The sequence below is a fragment of the Acinonyx jubatus genome, chromosome B1, assembly GCF_027475565.1.
Source record: "Acinonyx jubatus isolate Ajub_Pintada_27869175 chromosome B1, VMU_Ajub_asm_v1.0, whole genome shotgun sequence".
NCBI lineage: Eukaryota > Metazoa > Chordata > Mammalia > Carnivora > Felidae > Acinonyx > Acinonyx jubatus.
Genome location: NC_069382.1, coordinates 138,723,612 through 138,741,276, shown reverse-complemented (window position 1 = coordinate 138,741,276; position 17,665 = coordinate 138,723,612). Strand labels below are relative to the sequence as shown.

General features: G+C 40.0%; 1 protein-coding gene across 2 annotated transcripts in view; it reads left to right on the top strand.

The window, feature by feature from the left end:
* The window catches only part of FRAS1 (Fraser extracellular matrix complex subunit 1), a 420,203-nt gene that overhangs the window by 212,657 nt on the left and 189,881 nt on the right, over positions 1-17,665 (top strand). For both annotated transcript variants that reach the window (XM_053217214.1, XM_027058965.2), the window contains exons 16-18: positions 191-331; positions 1,926-2,066; positions 3,428-3,604. In XM_053217214.1, the coding sequence (XP_053073189.1) occupies positions 191-331; positions 1,926-2,066; positions 3,428-3,604 (459 nt within the window). The remainder of the gene's footprint in view (positions 1-190; positions 332-1,925; positions 2,067-3,427; positions 3,605-17,665) is intronic.

Below are 17,665 nucleotides of genomic sequence, written 5' to 3'. Positions count from 1 at the left end.
TCTACTTCAACTATGAAAACAGAAAGTACAGAGTACTTTGAAATGTTGGAGTCAAGGAAACAGAACTCAGATGAGCAGCCAGAGAATGTGATTTCCATGTTAATACCAATTATGGACATTGTAAAGAATAGACTTCTCTGTTCCCTTTGCTCACTGTTGACTTTCTCTGGTGGGTTTTCCTCCCCCTTAGCTTGTGACCAATCCTGTAAGAGTTGTGGTCCCAATAGTCCCAGATGTCTTACCTGTGCCGAGAAGACAGTGTTGCATGATGGGAAATGCATTGCTGAATGCCCTGGTGGGTACTATGCTGAGGCCACTGGCAGCTGCAAAGGTAAGACATGGGTAATCATTATCATCATCAAAAAATATTTAACGCATTTGACAATACTTGCTGCTCATTTGGGAATTTGTGTGTATGATGGGAAAATGTCAAATTAAAAGGAATAGCTTTTTCATTATAGAACCTGTGTGTATTTGGTGTGGGAGTGGGTGATGCGGGTGGGTACTGGAGGACTTGAGTGATTAAGTAAAGTACTTATGCATACCAATCACCTATTAGAGATCATTTGGTCCTTTTCAATGCCGAGAACATCTTTAAGATATTCATATAGTCTTTGTGTACTTATAAACCCTCACTAACTTAGGTTGTAGGTATGACAGAATCCTATCTTAGATGGCATTTACAAATACATGTATTGGCAACTATGACACGCCACAGAAAGTAAAATAAAAAACCAAGTTTGATGTCTTGTAAAGCTGACATCTGTATCTATTGAAAATTTGATCTTATATGCTATATGTATTGTTTCTTTCAGATTCGTACAAATTTAACTATGAAACATTTCTATTTTAGACTTTATAAGTTTCTACTTATATATGCTTGACTTGTGTCTTTCCTTGCAGGCAACTCTGGGAACTTATTGCTGCCTGGGACACCTTGATTGCCCCTCTCCTCCCAAACAAACATAAATATTTTCACTTCTACCTATAGTGTGGGTTAGTGGCAGAATATTGAGATCTGCCCCACAGCCTTGACTTATCAACCTCCCTCCTGTCTGCCAACCTCTTTACTCACCCAGTGTATATTCCTTTTCTGCAACATCCTGCCCCCAAGGGTCTCATCCACTTCCACACTCCCCTTTCCCGGCTCCTGCCCATTGTTCTCTGGAGTCTTTTAGTATCTCAATCCTGTCCCTTAGGACAGGCCATGGTAATATCTGTAAATTAGAGTCAGAGATGTCCCACTGTTACCACCCAGGACCACAGTAGCAAAGATGCATGCCTGACACTGTCACATGTAATGGTCAGATTGTTTAATAGAATTCTTACTTAAAATCTTGTAATGTCAGAAGTGTCTTAAATGACCAGTTAGTCCCACCTCACTGTGCATGTGCCAAGAAACCTAGGCCTGGAGAGACTCTGACTGGGCTAAGGACATAGATGAATTAGTGGACAAGTCAGCCAAAATTCCAGTGCTTCTAGCACTCAGACGTGTAAACTTTCCACCCTTCCTGATTCAGGTTCAGGGTTTTAGGTTCAGATAGACCTAGGGCTAAATCCCAGCTCTGCTGCTAATTAGCTCTGTGATCTTCGGTAAATTTTTTAACTTCCCAAGACTTCAGTTTCTCGTCTGCAAACCCTCAAAATTGCTATGAAGTTAAATGCAGCAATGTGTATAAAACATTTAACACAAACACTAAATAAAAGGTAACTAATAAATAATAGAACATGGATGGATAAAGGGGCATTGTGGGCAGTTCTGGTAATATAACCCTCTCTTCATACATCTCTCCCCTTGATTTGGTGTGACAGCTGAAAGGGATTAAGAGTGACCCAGGAGGGGCTTCCTCCCACATAAAGAGCCCAGGCAAGAAGGAGGCTCTTTAGTCCTGGGTCCCATGGTTCTCTCTCGCTCTCTTCCTCAGTTTGTCATCATTCATGTGCCAGCTGCTCCGGACCCACGGCCTCTCACTGCACAGCCTGCATCCAACCCCAGGCTCTGCGCCAAGGCCGCTGTCTGTCCAGCTGTGGAGAAGGCTTCTACCCTGACCACGGGGTCTGCAGAGGTACTGTTGGTGTCATTTTCACTCTTAGGAGACTTTCGCATCATAAGGACAAAGATTTAAGTTACTTTTCAGTGCACTTTTCCCTATAGTGTATCTTACATGGCTATGCATACGTTATATGCTTTTTTTTTTTTCGTTGCCAAGGGCTACTCTGAAAAACTCACATGGGAATATTTGTGATGACACCCAAAAGTTCATGATTTTTCAGGCCATCCTTGAGAGGACTGTCATTTCCCTTACTGTATGTTAAGATGAAACCAAACTCTTCCTCCTTTTTCCTGTTCTCTTAGAATTGCTAATGTTTTGGGGGTTTTTTGTTGTTGTTGTTGTTGTTTTAATTTTTTTGCCTTCAGTTTGTTTTTCCCTGAAGAATTTTTTTTAATGATATAGCGGAGCAAACTGAGTTAGTAGCAATGCCTCTGGCTGAGTGAAATGGAAACTCTTTAATAGCTGTTTGCCAAAAAGGCTTTGGGCTCATTGGGAGGGTGGGGTCATTGCCTTTTGAAACTATAACACTGGGAGCAAACACTTTAATTAAGTGAAATTAATGTATGTTTGCTTATATGGTAGGGCGGCTTGGAAAAGAGTTTGAGAATAGTTACCCAAAAAATGTATTTAAAATAGGGTAACTATAATAAATATTCTGCAAAAGAAAATTTAGAAAATCTTTTAAAGAACTCTTCTAGAATTAATTGTATCAAAGTTTAGTATATTAAAGAGCCCTTTTAAAGAGTTGATTATATCAAAATGTGGGCATGAAATAGTTCCAGTACTCTATCTGGCTCTTATTTCAACCTGTAGCCGAGGAAAATAAGAAACTATGATGGATTGTCAAATTCTTGTTACTCCTCCAAAGGGGACTGACTCTTCCTGGTCTAGAAAAGCAGCCTTTCCTCACATAAGTTCTAAGAAAAATCTGTTGCCTGGACACCTGTACGGTGGGTGATGGATGACATGGTAGACAATAACGTAACAACCATTTTTGCAAAAAATACAGTAATGGCCTTTGTGTGGCTGCCTGTTAAAATCTTCAATAAAAACTGAGGCCATGATATTAAAACATCATTCAGTGAATGTGTATCTGGAGAACCAAGCCAATATTGTCCAGTTTGCTGTTTTTTTCATACTCTAGCTTGACAGCCTTTACAAACCTGAGAAATGTGACCAGTTAACATTACCCTCACTGTGCCTCTCATGAATATTATCACTCTGTGCTGTGTATAGAACACTAGAAGGTAATTTTCTGGTAAGATGTATCAGGTGAACTCTTCTAAGTAGTTTAGATTTAATTAGGGACTCCCCTTGGTTGCAGCATATATGTGACCCTTGGATTGTTTTCTGCATTTTATTCTTAATGGCAGCCTGTCATTCCTCTTGCCTCACTTGTGTGGGTCCAGAGCCCTCTCACTGTGCCCAGTGTAAGAAACCTGATGAAGGACTACAAGTTGAGCAGCTGTCTGGGGAGAACATCACCTCTGGCGTGTGCCTGTCCCAATGTAGAGCCCAGTTTTACTTGGAGAACACTGGACTTTGTGAAGGTGAGGAAGCATGATTTGAGGAAATGTTAGGTAGCTTCTGGGCTTTTCTCTGGAGAGATCCTGGGAGGTGGGACCAAAGCCAGAAGCCCTTTGTGAAAACAAAGAACTGTTCCAGGATACTTGTGGATGGAGAAGACCGACATGCAAAGGAGACCCCACTCATGTTCTCCTTCCCTTGGTGAATAATAGATGATCTTAAAAAGCTGGTTCCATTTACCCCACTGTCCCTAAAGTTACATTCTAAGAAGTTCCAGACAGGAATTATTTCAGAGACAGTATGAGTAGCTAAGAAAGGCCCAGTGCTCATGGTAGAATTCCATTTATTATTTCTTCCAATTTGCTACTCTGAATATGAATTGGCCCCTTCAGGGGCCAATTTAGAAGTCAAAATTTAGAAGTGACTCCCGCCATTGCCTTATTAGCATAGCATCTATAGAGAATTGATGCCATCTTGAATAATTTGACTCAATAGCTGGATCCTCTATGAGTGGTTGAGCAGATGAAGGGGAGAGATGTGTAATTTTGGGGGGAGGTAGGGGAGGCCCCTCTCTGCTCTTACACAAAGTTGCCTTGCTGTTGGATATATTTGACTCTCGAGCTACTTGAAAAAATCAATACTCATATTTTCCATTGTGAGCATAATGTATGTTCATTAAAGGAAACTTTGAATGTAGAAAGATAACCTGCCCACCATCTACCACCATCTACCACTTGGGTAATTACTTTCACCATTTTGCTGTAATATAGCCAAGTCTTTTCCTGTGCATAAGTTTGAGTTTTTATTTTTACCACATAACTGTTAAGCATGCTGCAGATTCAATTTTGTATCCTACAATATCCAATTTTACATTGGAAGGTACTCTCACATGGAAATGATGGATTTCAAGGTTAAGTTAAAAGATTTTAACACAGTGAGTCCTATGGAATGGTAGGAAGTATGTAGATTTGGAACACAGAGACCCCAAGCTAGACATTTAAGCTCTCTGAGCCTTTGCATTCACAGCATTAGAATAGGGATAACTATCTTTCACAGACCTTTTGCCAAGATCAAAGGAGGTTAGGAGTGTGAAAGTTCTTGGCAAATTGTAAAGCCCCATGCTCAACTATAATAAATCTCAGTCCAAATACTCAGGTACTCAAGAACATTATAGAGGTAATACCCTGCTCCCTGGGATGCACCAGGCTTCAGGGAAGTTACACAGTGCCCAGAAATTAGGGAAAGGGTCTTTACTCTCTAAATACACTGATTCCTACCCACGTATGCATTGCCTAAACTCTCTGTGGTCGTTTAAACTCTCATGGTTCTGTTTCCACAACCAGTTCTGAAATACAGGAATCTTTATCACTAAGAGTCCCGGTGCCTTCCCAAGGCACACACCATACAGCCTTCCCCTCTGATCCTGGGAGAAATAAAGAAGAAATCTTCCCAGGCTACTCAGCATAGTTAGCCTCTTCCTATAATTTTGGACACTATATTAAAAGTGAAAAATAGGGAATTTGAAGAGGGATCAGAAAAGAGAAACAAAAATTAACATTTGTAAAGTTAAGTCGTAAATAAATATTGGAGTGACCAAGGTTATTCAGCCAGAATATAATGCTACTGTTGATTTGGTACACACCATGAACCACACGCTAAGTGAAGTGCCTTACTTGTTGTTCACATAGCTTTGGTACCTTATGGGGTAGGGGGACAACTGTATTAGAGGAGAAGAAATGGAGGCTTCCAGAAGTTAAGGCTATAGCTTGTTCAAAGTCATGTAGCCAGCATAGAGGAGAGTCCAGTGGATTCTAAGTCAGCCTGACTCCAGTATCTATGCCCTAAACCTGGGGGCTACTGTGTTATGGTTGCTGAAGAGGCAAAAGCACAGCATAGTAAAATGCTGCAGGATTTAAGGAAGCATCCTTGACAAAGGAGAGTTTTCTGGGAATCCCTTTATACAGACACCTTTTTAAAAGGATTACAGTCTAATCCTTGTAGAGTGGTTTAATTGTGGCCCCATGTGAAAGGTCTAGATTGAACTCTGTAGTCCCTTGTACCCCGTGATTTTATGCCAGTTAACATAATATTATTAGGTATCACACATATAGCTATCTACTCACATTTATTACCAAATCCTTGCGCAATCTCTGCTAGGTAGATTGTTGTACTCAATTTATAAGTGATGGGAATGTCGCAGAAAAAGGTTGAGTTGCCCAAGATCCCATTGGGAAACTTGAGTGCAACCACCAATCGTTTCCAACCCTATCTGAGTATTAAGTGTGTTGACTGATGTGTTTCCTGTCACTCATCTCATATCTTTGGAAACCTTTTTGCCTCCTCCCAGTCTGTTCCATTGTCGATTCTGCCAAAGTGCTGTCTGTGAAGTCAGGCTTGAGAGCCCTATGAGATTGCACTGGGCTCTCCTTCTCGCACATACCCAGAAATGCCCTTGCTTCTGTGCAGAACATTTCAAAGGGTTGGAGTTTTTTTGTGGCTGTACCATTGAGAGTTTATTTTGCAGCACTTTTGATCTCAAGTGCCTTTCTATAAAGAAGAGAAAAACAACTATTTTCTGGAACTCTCCCTCTTCCTCTCTCTGAGACTGCAGTACAGAGTGATTAGAATATTACTGCAGCTAATGAAAGCGAGAAGCAGATGCATTATAGGAAGAAGCAATTTACGTAGAGTCTGAAGTGGTGTCAGAAGTTATCATGAAAGTTTCTACTCAGAGCTACATGACAAACCCAGGAATTATCTTGTGGAAGATGAAACAAAACTACTCGAGATATTTGACTAACATCCAAGACTATGATTGAAGGACGAAAAAATACAAAATTAACAAACAGTGACCAAAGAGAACCTTGTTGATGAGTAGCTCAAGGGCAGTCTGTTTTTATTCATTCCTTTTACGGATTTCTATTGAGTGGGCCCTGGGTGGCAGGCATTGTCTGGGCACTGGAGGTACACTCAAGAATGAGTCCGGCAAAATCCCTACTGTTGTGGAATTTATATTCTAGTGAGAGAAACAGGTAATAATGAAATGAATAACAACAGTAGCAACAAAACCCATGTCAGGTACTTGAGTAGTGGTCTGTGCTGTGAAGCCCACAGCGGGATAAGAGAGGGGGAGAAAGAGGTGGGCTGACGCGCGCTCCAAAACAGAAATACTTTGGTGAGCTGGGGACAGCCACCTGCATGTGTTTGTCCTGTGATTTTGGCTTATGCTCAAAAATGAACTTGGGTACTTTAGAAGATGGAGCTTTGACGTTAATGCTTTTTTTTTCCATACAGCCTCTGTGTTTGCAAAATGTGGCTACAATTGCTGGTACAAAAGACCGTCTGTTACTAATTGTGAAAGACAATGTGGAGGCATTTTCAGTAGTCAACCCAAACTGTGCATGTTTGTTGAATATTAACATTTAGTATTAACATTTAGTACTTAGTATTAACTCAAAGAAGGATTTCAGTAATGTTATCCAGAGTTCATTTCACCTATTTAACTGATTCTGTCAGCATTGACAGATTCTAGTTCATTAAAAAAACAAACAAACAAACAAAAAAAACAGGAAATACCCATCAGCTCCCTTGCACAAATAAAATAATAAAAACTCAATTCCTCCAAAACTTTCAAAGATCAAAAACTATACTTTACTTTTTTTTTCTTTTCAAATTTTATTTAAATTCTAGCTACTTAACATACAGTGCAGTGTTGGTTTCAGGAGTAGAATTCAGTGATTCATCACTTACATATAATATCCAGTGCTCATCACAACCTAGTGCCTCCTTAGTTTCCATCACCCATCCTAGCCCATCTCCCACCCACCTCCCTCTGTCAACCCTCAGTTTGTTCTCTATCTTTAAGAGTCTCTTATGGTTTATTTCCCTCTCTCTTCCCCCACCCCCCCATATGTTCATCTGTTTTGTTTCTTAAATTCCACATAAAAGTGAAATAATATTATCCCTTAATTTTTTATTCATCTATCCCAATTGGTTTTCCAGGCCTCCGTGAGTTTATGAATCCATATGAAGTCCCCAGGGTAGAGGTGGGTAGAAGGTTGCTATGTTGTACAATTCCAGGAGTGCCATTCTTATGGTAATTACCAAGACGGATACCTCCTGGGGGCATTTAGTGACTGTGCAGCCCATGGTGGATGGACAGGACAAAGGACCTGGAGCTCTTGTCACTGGGAGGCTTTTCCTCTTTCCTACGAGTGTTCCTAGGATCAGGCAGATCTCTAAATTCCGTTTCAGATTTTCCTTCCATTATTGTTGAGGTGTTTTGTTTTTGTTTTTTCTTTCTTTTAAAGTGTTCAGCTATTTTGAAACCTTAGCTTTTAGTTGCAGTCTGTCTAGATCAGAGCTTTTCATAAGAATCTGTTGGGAATCTTGTGAAAATGTGGATTCAAATTTAGTAGATCTGGGATAAGGCTAATGCTCCTGGTCCAGGGACTATAGTTGAGTAAGCAAGCCTCTAATTTAAGAAGGGCAAGTATATCATTTTATCATTGGTATCCTTCTTTCTAACTAAAGCAGTTTAATTTTTTTTTAAATTTTTATTTATTTGTGTGTGAGAGAGAGAGAGAGAGAGGGGGGGGGAGGGGCAGAGAGAAGGAGAAACAGAATCTGAAGCAGGCTCCAGGCTGTCAGCACAGAGCCTGACAAGGGCTCAAGCTCACAAACCGCGAGATCATGACCTGAGCCAAAGTCAGCCGCTTAACCAACTGAGCCACCCATGCGCCCCTTGCCTGGGATATTTTAAAATGCTATTCGCTGTTTATCTTAAGTTGAGATTTAACTAGGTATCTTTTATTTTATCTGTAAATCCTACTTATAACCCTTCAATCTTGAGATAACCTCTTTTAATCTTTTGGCATATTTTCTTACAGTTATTTATACGCATACTTGTGTGTATACACACACACACACACACACACACCACTTCATGGCTTATAAGTTCCTTACAACCAATTATTTTATTAGAAATTTTGTGAGTTTACATTTACTCCCATTTTATAGACGGAGAAAGGAAGACTTAGAAGGAATTAACTAACGAATGATTTAGCAATGGAGGATCCTAGGCTTTAATACAGGCCATGGTTGCTCAGGAAATATTCCCTTCCGAGCCTGTATCCTTTGTTCTTCATTTCACACTAGAGCCTTACAATTTAATTTCAGGCCAGGCCATCTCAATTAATGATGCAGCTCTATCACCATGTCAACAGCTTGGCAATGGTGACCAGGACCGGAGCCGAACATAGTCAGGGTGATTAGATTAGCCATAGTCAGGGTAATTGCCCCATTTCTGTGGCAAATGAATGATGGATTCTTTCAGTTCCCACACAATTCAGCAAGAGGGTCCAAGATGATCTGATTTTGAGAGAATTGCAAGTTTTTAAAAGTGAACTCTGTACTGCAATAATGAATTTTACTTACATGTCTTCTGATGTAGTATGTCGGTGGGCACACTGCTTTAACAAGGAATGGAGAGGTAGTAACCATCCCAGTGGCCCCCATTCCTGCATTGGCATCCTTCTCATTCTACTTAGAATAATCATGGAGCTCTAGTCAGGTTAAACATAAGAGAAATTTTATTTTATTTTATTTTATTTTATTTTATTTTATTAAAAAATTTTTTTTAACATTTATTCATTTTTGAGAGACAGAGAAAGACAGAGTGTGAGTGGGGGAGGGACAGAGAGAGAGGGAGACACAGAATCTGAAGAGGCTCCAGGCTCTGAGCTGTCAGCACAGAGCCCGACATGGTGCTCCAATTCATGGACCGCGAGATCATGACATGAACTGAAGTCAGACACTTAACTGACTGAGCCACCCAGGTGCCCCAGGGAAGTTTTAGCAACCAAATCTTTCTAGGTCTTCTTTTTCAGTCTTGAAGATAGTATTGTCTCCTTAGGCTGGGTCTTACTGCAGGAAGCACATGTCAATACAGGTTTGGTATCAATTTAAAAAATTTTTTTTTCCTCTAGTTTTATTGAGATGTAATTGACATAGAACATTTTGTTAGTTTAAGATGTAAAGCATCATGATTCAATATATGTATATACTGGGAAAGGATCACCACTTAGTAACTTTCAAATATACAATATTGTTAACTGTAGTCACCATCCTGCACATTATATCTCCAGAACTTACTTATCTTATATCTGGAAGTTTACACCTTTTGAGCATTGTCACCCATTTCCTTCCTGGCAATGACCAGTTTGTTCTCTGTAACCTTTATTGTTCAGCCAGCCCTAGCCGTTGAGTGTTTTTCAAACCCTTTGTGGTTGTCTGTGCCATTTTCTTGTTTCTTAGTGGCCTCTAGGAGTTGAGGGTGTGCTACGTAAGATTTGTTAGTGTCCCAAAGGGGAGGATCTCAGTTAGCAGCCAAGATGATGGCTGATCAACACTAGAGCCTCAAGTAGCAGCTTTTAAATCATGCAAATATACCTCTTCTAAGGGAACACTGGGGGATGGGTATTTCAGTCTGCTTCCTCTGCATTGAGCCATGGGGTGATAGCCAGCCAGTTAAGAACTGTTTCTTTGTTTGCTATAGTCCCATTGAACCAGTGAACTCTAATCTCACTTACCACCAGAGCCAGGTTGTCAAGGGGGTGCCAAGCATGTGCATAAGTGCCTTCTAGGAAGACACAAATGACCTGGAAGGAGGCAGAGGTAAAGCACAAATATGGTGTCCACCTCCCAGGTCTACTAGGAGTCTCGCAGTCAGTAGGCCTCTATGCATGTGTTAAATTAGAAGCCTGACCCTTAGCCAACAATTTTTAAGGTGTGCAAATAGGTCTCTTTCTGGGAAAGACAGGGAGAATGGGCTTTTCTGACTTCCAGTCTGTACTGAGCCCTGGGGGGATAACTGCCACCAATTTTTGTGGGCGCATTAAGAAATACTTCTTTACTTGCTATATAGTCTTATGGGTTTTGTGGATTCAAGCCTGTTTGGCTTTCAGAGCTAGGGTTTTGGGGACCCATCCCATAAGCGGACTCTTAAAAGCTGGGGCATCACATGTTGACTCTAAACCCTTCATTCCTCAGGGAGAAACTGGGAGTTCCTTCCTGATTGTATGGTGCTGTGCAGGGGGGTGGGGTTTATGGCAAGAGTGTCCCAGCCTTTCCTGCCTGTTTCCATACAGGTTTTTTCTCATTTGCCTGATATTTAGGAGTCCCTCAACTAGTTTCTGAATTTCTTTCAGAGGGAGTTGTTCCAGGTGTCACTGTAGATTTGGTGTGAGTTGGAAGTGAGTTCAGGAGCCTCCCATGTCACCATCTTGGACTGGAACACCATTTTTTTTCTTTTTAAATAGGAAATTCACCAATTATTTTGGTCAGTTAATTAACATGCTTTAGGTGAATCGGAAGAAAAAGTACATTGTTTGTATTTTGATCTATTTAGTTGTTGCTAAGTTTCACCAAAGCCCTTAAGGCAAAGAGCTTTAATTAAAGAAATAAATGGGCAGGAGTCTGCCTGCTCCGCTTGAGTATGTTATTATTTATGAAGTTGGGATTCCCTTGCACTAATTGAATAAAATACATGGCATCTATATTAAGCAACACTCTTTAATGTAGTCCCCAGAGTGCTGACATAAGCTGTATAAATGCATGCCTTCTGGTAATGTTCAATCTTTTTCACTTTCCCCTTCTAGTTTTTATAGCATGGGTGTGCTCGACTTCGGGGATAGAAAGATGAAAAAGATATAGACCATGCCTTAAGGACCACATGATCAAGTAAGGGAGAATGACATCTGAACAAGGAATTAAAAGAACGTGATACACATTCTGTTGTAGGGCCAAGGGCAGGCTGCCCTAAGATGGGCCACTTTAGCATAAAGACTGTTTTCAGTTAAAAAGCAATCAAAACCCAGCAGATTCAGGAAAATCTCTTTACCTTCCCCACGCCTGCCTAAAAAGAATTTAGATAGAGGACCTGCTCCAGGAAGAGAGCTATGACCATAGATAACTAAATTATGATATAAATTGGGTATGATACACAGGAAAGAACCTAGCAAGATCTATTTGATCAAAGTCCTTGTATGTCCCATTGTTTCTGAGTGGCCCAGCAAACATTGGTTTACCTAACATTTACTGTCTTTAATCTTCCTGAGGATTGTATGTCTTCTCTTTGAGCTCTCAGACCCCTAACCCCTCTCCTTAGTTTAAGATAACATATACACTTCATTTTGCATGTCTTTGGAATTCCAGTGTCTGTATGGATTCCCCGTACATAAATTTGATTTTCTCTTGTTATTCTGTCTCATGTCAGTTTGATTCTTAGGCCAGCTAGAAGGACCTTGAGGGGACAGGAAATTTCTTGCTCCCCAACTGTAATGGCAGTAGGCACAAGTTCACAAGTAGCCCACCCTTGGCCCCTACAACAGCGTGTACCATGTTCTTTTAATTGCTTGTTCAGATGTCAGTCTCCCTTACTTGATCATGCTTTTCTTAAGGCATGATCTATATCTTTTTCATCTTTCTATCCCCAAAAGAGCATAGAGGAGACTGACTCTGTCTGGGAGAGAGAAAGTATGAGAAAAGATTTGCAGAGAGAAAACTACATCATCAGCCTGTTGAAGAATTAATAGTTCACCAGGGAAGAAGGTGGGAAAGGGCATTCCAGGTCAAGGAAACAGCAGGTGCAAAGGCATGACATATTTGGAGAAGTACGATGCATTTGGTATTCCCGCAGTATAAAGCCAAAAGTGGAGACATAGGGATGAGTCATATCATGAAGTGCTTTATGTGCTACGCTAAGAAGTTTAGAATTGACACTCTGGGTACTGGAGAACTTTTAAAATATCTTAAATAGGGGAATAATCTGGTCAGTTTGCATTTTATAAAAATCAATCCCTTACTTGTGCAACAAGTAAATGCGGAGAAACAATGGGACTGGTTAGGAAGCTGCTGCACTAATCCACATCATGAATGATACTGAAGGTCTGCACCAAAGGGTCATGGGGATGGTTAAGCTGAGATAGATTTGACATATTTATGATGTTTGACAGAGTCTTGGATGGGTTGTGGTGATGGAAAAGTAAAAGTCTAAGGTTTTCAGCATGGGTGTCTTGGTGTATGGTGGGACTGCCAAGTGAGGCAGGGAATAAAAAAGAAAGACAATGCGGTGGGTTGGTTGTAGAATTGGGGGTGGATAATAGCTGCAATTTTGGGCAGAAGGAATGTGATGCTATAATTTGCATTAAGTCTATATGGGCTGAGCTTGGAAGTGGATGATGAGTAGTATTTTGGAAATAAGGAATATGAGACACCAGTGAAGCACCAAGTTAGAGATATCCCTTAGGCAGATTTATGTAACTGGAGTTCAGAGTAAAGGCCAGAGATGTGCACATAAATTTGGGACTCACCAGCATGGAGGTCATCATTAAAGCCATGAATAAGTTTTCTTAGAGTGAGAAGAAGGGCAGAGGTTGCCGTTTTGGGAAGCTCCAGTATCCTGACGTAAACAGAGAAAGGCTGTGGGCAAGTGATCAGAGAGATGGGAGAATTAGAAGAATGTGTTGCCAGTGTTTCCATCTACCTATCCACCCACTGGCTCACCTACCTACCCACCCATTCAATCAGCAGGAATTCATTGATTGGGAACTTACGACACGCCAGGGACAGGGACTATGATCAGTACTACAGTACTACTATGAGCAGAGATGGAAAAAATATGATGTTTACTCTTCAGTGGTTCTTAATCTAGTGGGAGAGTGGGGAGGAATGGAGGGATAAGTTAAATCAGCTCATTTTAAAAAAGGGAAGAAGAAAGAAAGAGAAGAAAGAAGAGGATGGTGAGGGAAAGGAGGAGATTGATTTTATTTGACTTAATTCATTTCAGTTTTCATCCCTTGTCACAGGACCCCTACTGTATTTCCTAGAGGGTTTTTGATATTTACATCATAATTCAAGAGAAGTCTACCTCAAAAATTGTTTTTGACATGAAAAGCCAGGAAATTTTATATGATATAAAATTAGGGATGCTGAACCACTTTTTATATCACTGAAAAGAAAAAAAGTAGTATGTTTGTTGTTTGAAATTTAAATAGGGGATAGGGTAGAATAGAATAAGAGAGTAGAGAATATAACAGAACAAAAATTGATATGTTTTAATTGTTTTAGGTAATATTTTTCTGGAGTCCGGTTCAGTGGACTTTACAATCATCTAAGGACAGTTTTAATGCCAACACTTTTAGTGCTTAAGCTGCTCAGTTATGCTTTTTCAGAAATATACTTAGCCATCAACTGGAAAGTCACTCTCTAAAAATGTAGTAGTACGTGGGGAAATTATTCATAGAACTTCTTTCAAATCTTTTCCATATATGCCCTATAATGGAGTTAGTCTTCCTTGAAGGATCTTAGACTTCAAACCAGAACTCCTGCTATGAAAGCAGATTCCATAGAATGATAGAGCCTCATTAAAGTCACTGAAAGAGTATAGACATTTCCCGAACTGGTGCAGAATTGAAATTTTGTGAGATTGTTTTAAAGGTACAAATGCCTGTACTTACAGAAACAGAGCATTGTAAAGGAAAAAAAAAATCCTTTGACAGGGTGGCCACCCAGTATGTCCTTTTCCCTCTGTGCCCCTCGGCAACTAACAGGCTCATTATCCATTTGGTTATTAAACATTTCCAGTGACCCCAGCTCTAAGGTTTGATGTGGTGATATTTAAATTTCTAAAATCTAGTGGGTGACAAAGGGACTTTCTTGTGGAATTCTTGGCCCATCAATGTTTCAACTTATTTGTCCTCTTTGCTTTCCTGTTTTATGAATTCAAAAATAACCTTTACTTACATTGAGCCAGGTTATCACATCGACTTTGTAACCAAATGGAATGAAATAAAATATGTTGTGTGCTCACAGGCATTAATTCATATTCCCTAGTTTTCAGTTCCACAATGATATGCTTTGATTTCCTATTTATTAGGGAGGTATAAGAAGAAGAGCTAGGGATCTTAGCAATCTTGTAAAGTCTAATATAAACATATTGGCATTGTCGTAGGTATATTTAAATATGTGGAAGTATGTTGCTTCCCCAAATCATCCTGGAAAGCTTTATGTTGACAGTATAATTTAGCTGATTTTTGAAATATTGCCACCTGACTTTTGATTACATGCCGCTTCGTTCATTTGTGTTAAACGTGTCTTGCATAATGGGCTAATGTGTACCCTTCCTTTTAATATTTGCTTACCTATTCTTTTTTTGTTTTTTGAAAAGGAAATATTTTCTCAGTGATTTTGAAAATATTGGGGGAAAAATTCTTACTGTGATTTGTGCTAATAGAGTTGTTTACAAGGCAATATAAGAAAGGAAATTATTTTAAAAATTGGAGCTCTAGCTCTGTTTTTCATATTGTAATAAATACTGTTGAATAGGTATAAAGTTCTGCAGTATACCCAGAGATGAGAGTCAAATATTTATTAACCAGTAAGTCAAGGTACTGCCGAATCCAAATAGATATTGGTCTTAGTTCAGGAGCAGGGTCCTGGAAGCCTCCTGGTGGAGGTGTTAAACCTTTTAGGTGTTGATTTATACATAGGGCAGGATATTAGCGTGGGGTCAAGGCTGCAGGGAGTACTAGAAGACTTAGAACAGCAGTGTATGTCAGCCATGTATCGGCAGTTTAATATTTAACAACCAGTACTGCTGGACCAGGACATCCTAGCTTATATTAGCCTTGCATACATTACAAAACGTATGTTGCGTTATTATAGCGGGTTGGTAGAAATGGAGACTTCATTGGTGTAAAATCACATTTGGTTCTTCCAAGCTGCTGGTCTCTGTCTGGGTATTTGATAGAAGGAGCAGAGAGGCCAAAGAGGAGACTCAGAGTGGTGTCCCTGCAATTGTGTATCTTGTCCACCGGATGGACAGCGGCAGGTGGCCTGAAATCATCCACATGGCTAAGAATCAGGTCTTTGTCTTACTCACCATTATATCCCCAGCACCTAGACCTATTTGAGACTCAATAACAAATGAATGATTAGAGGTGAATGACTAGCTGTTTCATAATAGAGGTTTTATTATTATTCAGGTGTGATGAGGCCAACAGATCAGGAGATAATTGCCATTGAAAAGAATGTGTTACTCACAGTTTCTAAGAGGAGGGAGCCCACAGGGGCCACACCCAGAAGCACCAGGGTTGGTCAAGAGGCAGAAGAGTGAGGGGAAAATGTAAGCAAGAACCTTTATTGTGGTTTCTGTGGGAAAGTACAAGTGAGACAGAGTAAGCAGTTTAGGATTGGCTAATTTGAATAACTTCAGTGGGCTTTGGGGTGTAGGGAATGTCTCCAACGGGCAAGAGGATAGTGGCCCCAGTGTGAGTGATAGGGGAGGTGATGGTGTGTGGATTTGGGACTGGCTAGTTAGCATATGAAAGGCATTCTACCATGATAGTCATTTACTATCTCTAGGAATTGACTAGCCCTGGGAAGGTAGTCTTTCCAGGATTTGCAGGACCCCAGATGTCAAAGTATCAGAAAGTAAAAAGGCATGATTAATACACTGGCCACCCTTGGGACTTCATGCAAATATCGCCTTTATAATTTTTTTTTTTTCTTTTCACGGAACATGTCCACTGTTGTTTTGGTTTTTGGTGTTTTTAAAATTTCTATTTAAATTCTAGTTAGTTAGCATATACTGTAATATTGTTGTCAGGAGTAGAATTTAGTGATTCATCACTTACATACAACACCCAGTGCTTAACACAAGTGCCCTCCTTAATACCCATCACCCATTTAGCCCATCCCCCAACCCACCTCCCTCTATCAACCCTCAGTTTGTTCTCTGTCGTTAAGAGTCTCAAATGGTTTGTTTCCCTCTTTCTTTTCCCCCCTTCCCATATGTTCATCTGTTTTGTTTCTTAAATTCCACATATGAGTGAAATCATATACTCTAGCTCCATCCACATCATTCCAAATGACAAGACTTCATTCCTTTTGATAGCTGAGTAATATTCCATTGTGTATGTGTGTGCGTACATACCACATCTTCTTTATCCATTCATCAGTTGATGGATATTTGGGCTCTTTCCATAGTTTGGCTATTGTTGATAATGCTGTTATAAACATTGGGGTGCATGTACTCCTTCAAATCAGTATTTTTATCTTTTGAGTCAATACCTAGTAGTACAGTTTCTGGATTGTGAGGTAGTTCTGTTTTTAACTTTTTGAGAAATCTCTATACTATTTTCCAGAGTGGCTGCACCAGTTTGTATTCCCACCAACAGTGTAGGAGGGTTCCCCTTTCTCCACATTCTCGCCAACACCTGTTTCCTGTGTTGTTAATTTTAGGCTAACAGGTGTGAGGTGGTATCTCATTGTGGTTTAGATTTGTATTTCCCTGAGGATGAGTGATGTTGAGCATCTTTTCATGTGTCTGTCAGCCAGAACATATGGATGTCTTCTCTGGAAAAGTGTTTATTCATGTCTTCTGCCCATTTCCTCACTGGATTATTTGTTTTTTTGGGTGTTGAGTTTGATAAATTCCTTATAGAACCCTTTTGTTCTTAAAGGTCTGATGTAGGCAAGCAGAGATGTCTTCTTTCTTCTTTGCTCCTACATTTCTTTTTATACCTATGTATAAAATAAAAAGTAGGTATACCTATGTATACCTACTTGCAACATAGCACTCAATGATAATAATTACAGCTAAGATGTATTAAGTCCTTACTATATACTTAGCACTATCCTAAGAACTTTACATGCATCAAACCCAATTAGTGTCTACAACACCCCCTGCAGTATGTGCAGTTTATATTCTCATTTTATACATGAGGAAGTAGGAGCCTTGAGAAGTTATATAAATTAGTCAAGGTCACATAGAATTGTGATGTGATGCTCTTACTCTCTCTACTATACTTTGCCTCCCATTAATTGCATTCTAGTTCCTTGCTTGTGTGTCTGTTGATGCAGCTAGTTTGAGCAGCTCAACATGTTGGACAGTTCTCACCTGTGTATGTTCAGTCTCCATCAAAGTAGGCACCGTATAATTTTTGTGAATGAGTAAATAAAGCTTCCATCACTGTTTGCTATAATTTGAGCAGCCTGATAAGCAGCCCATTGTTTAATGATGG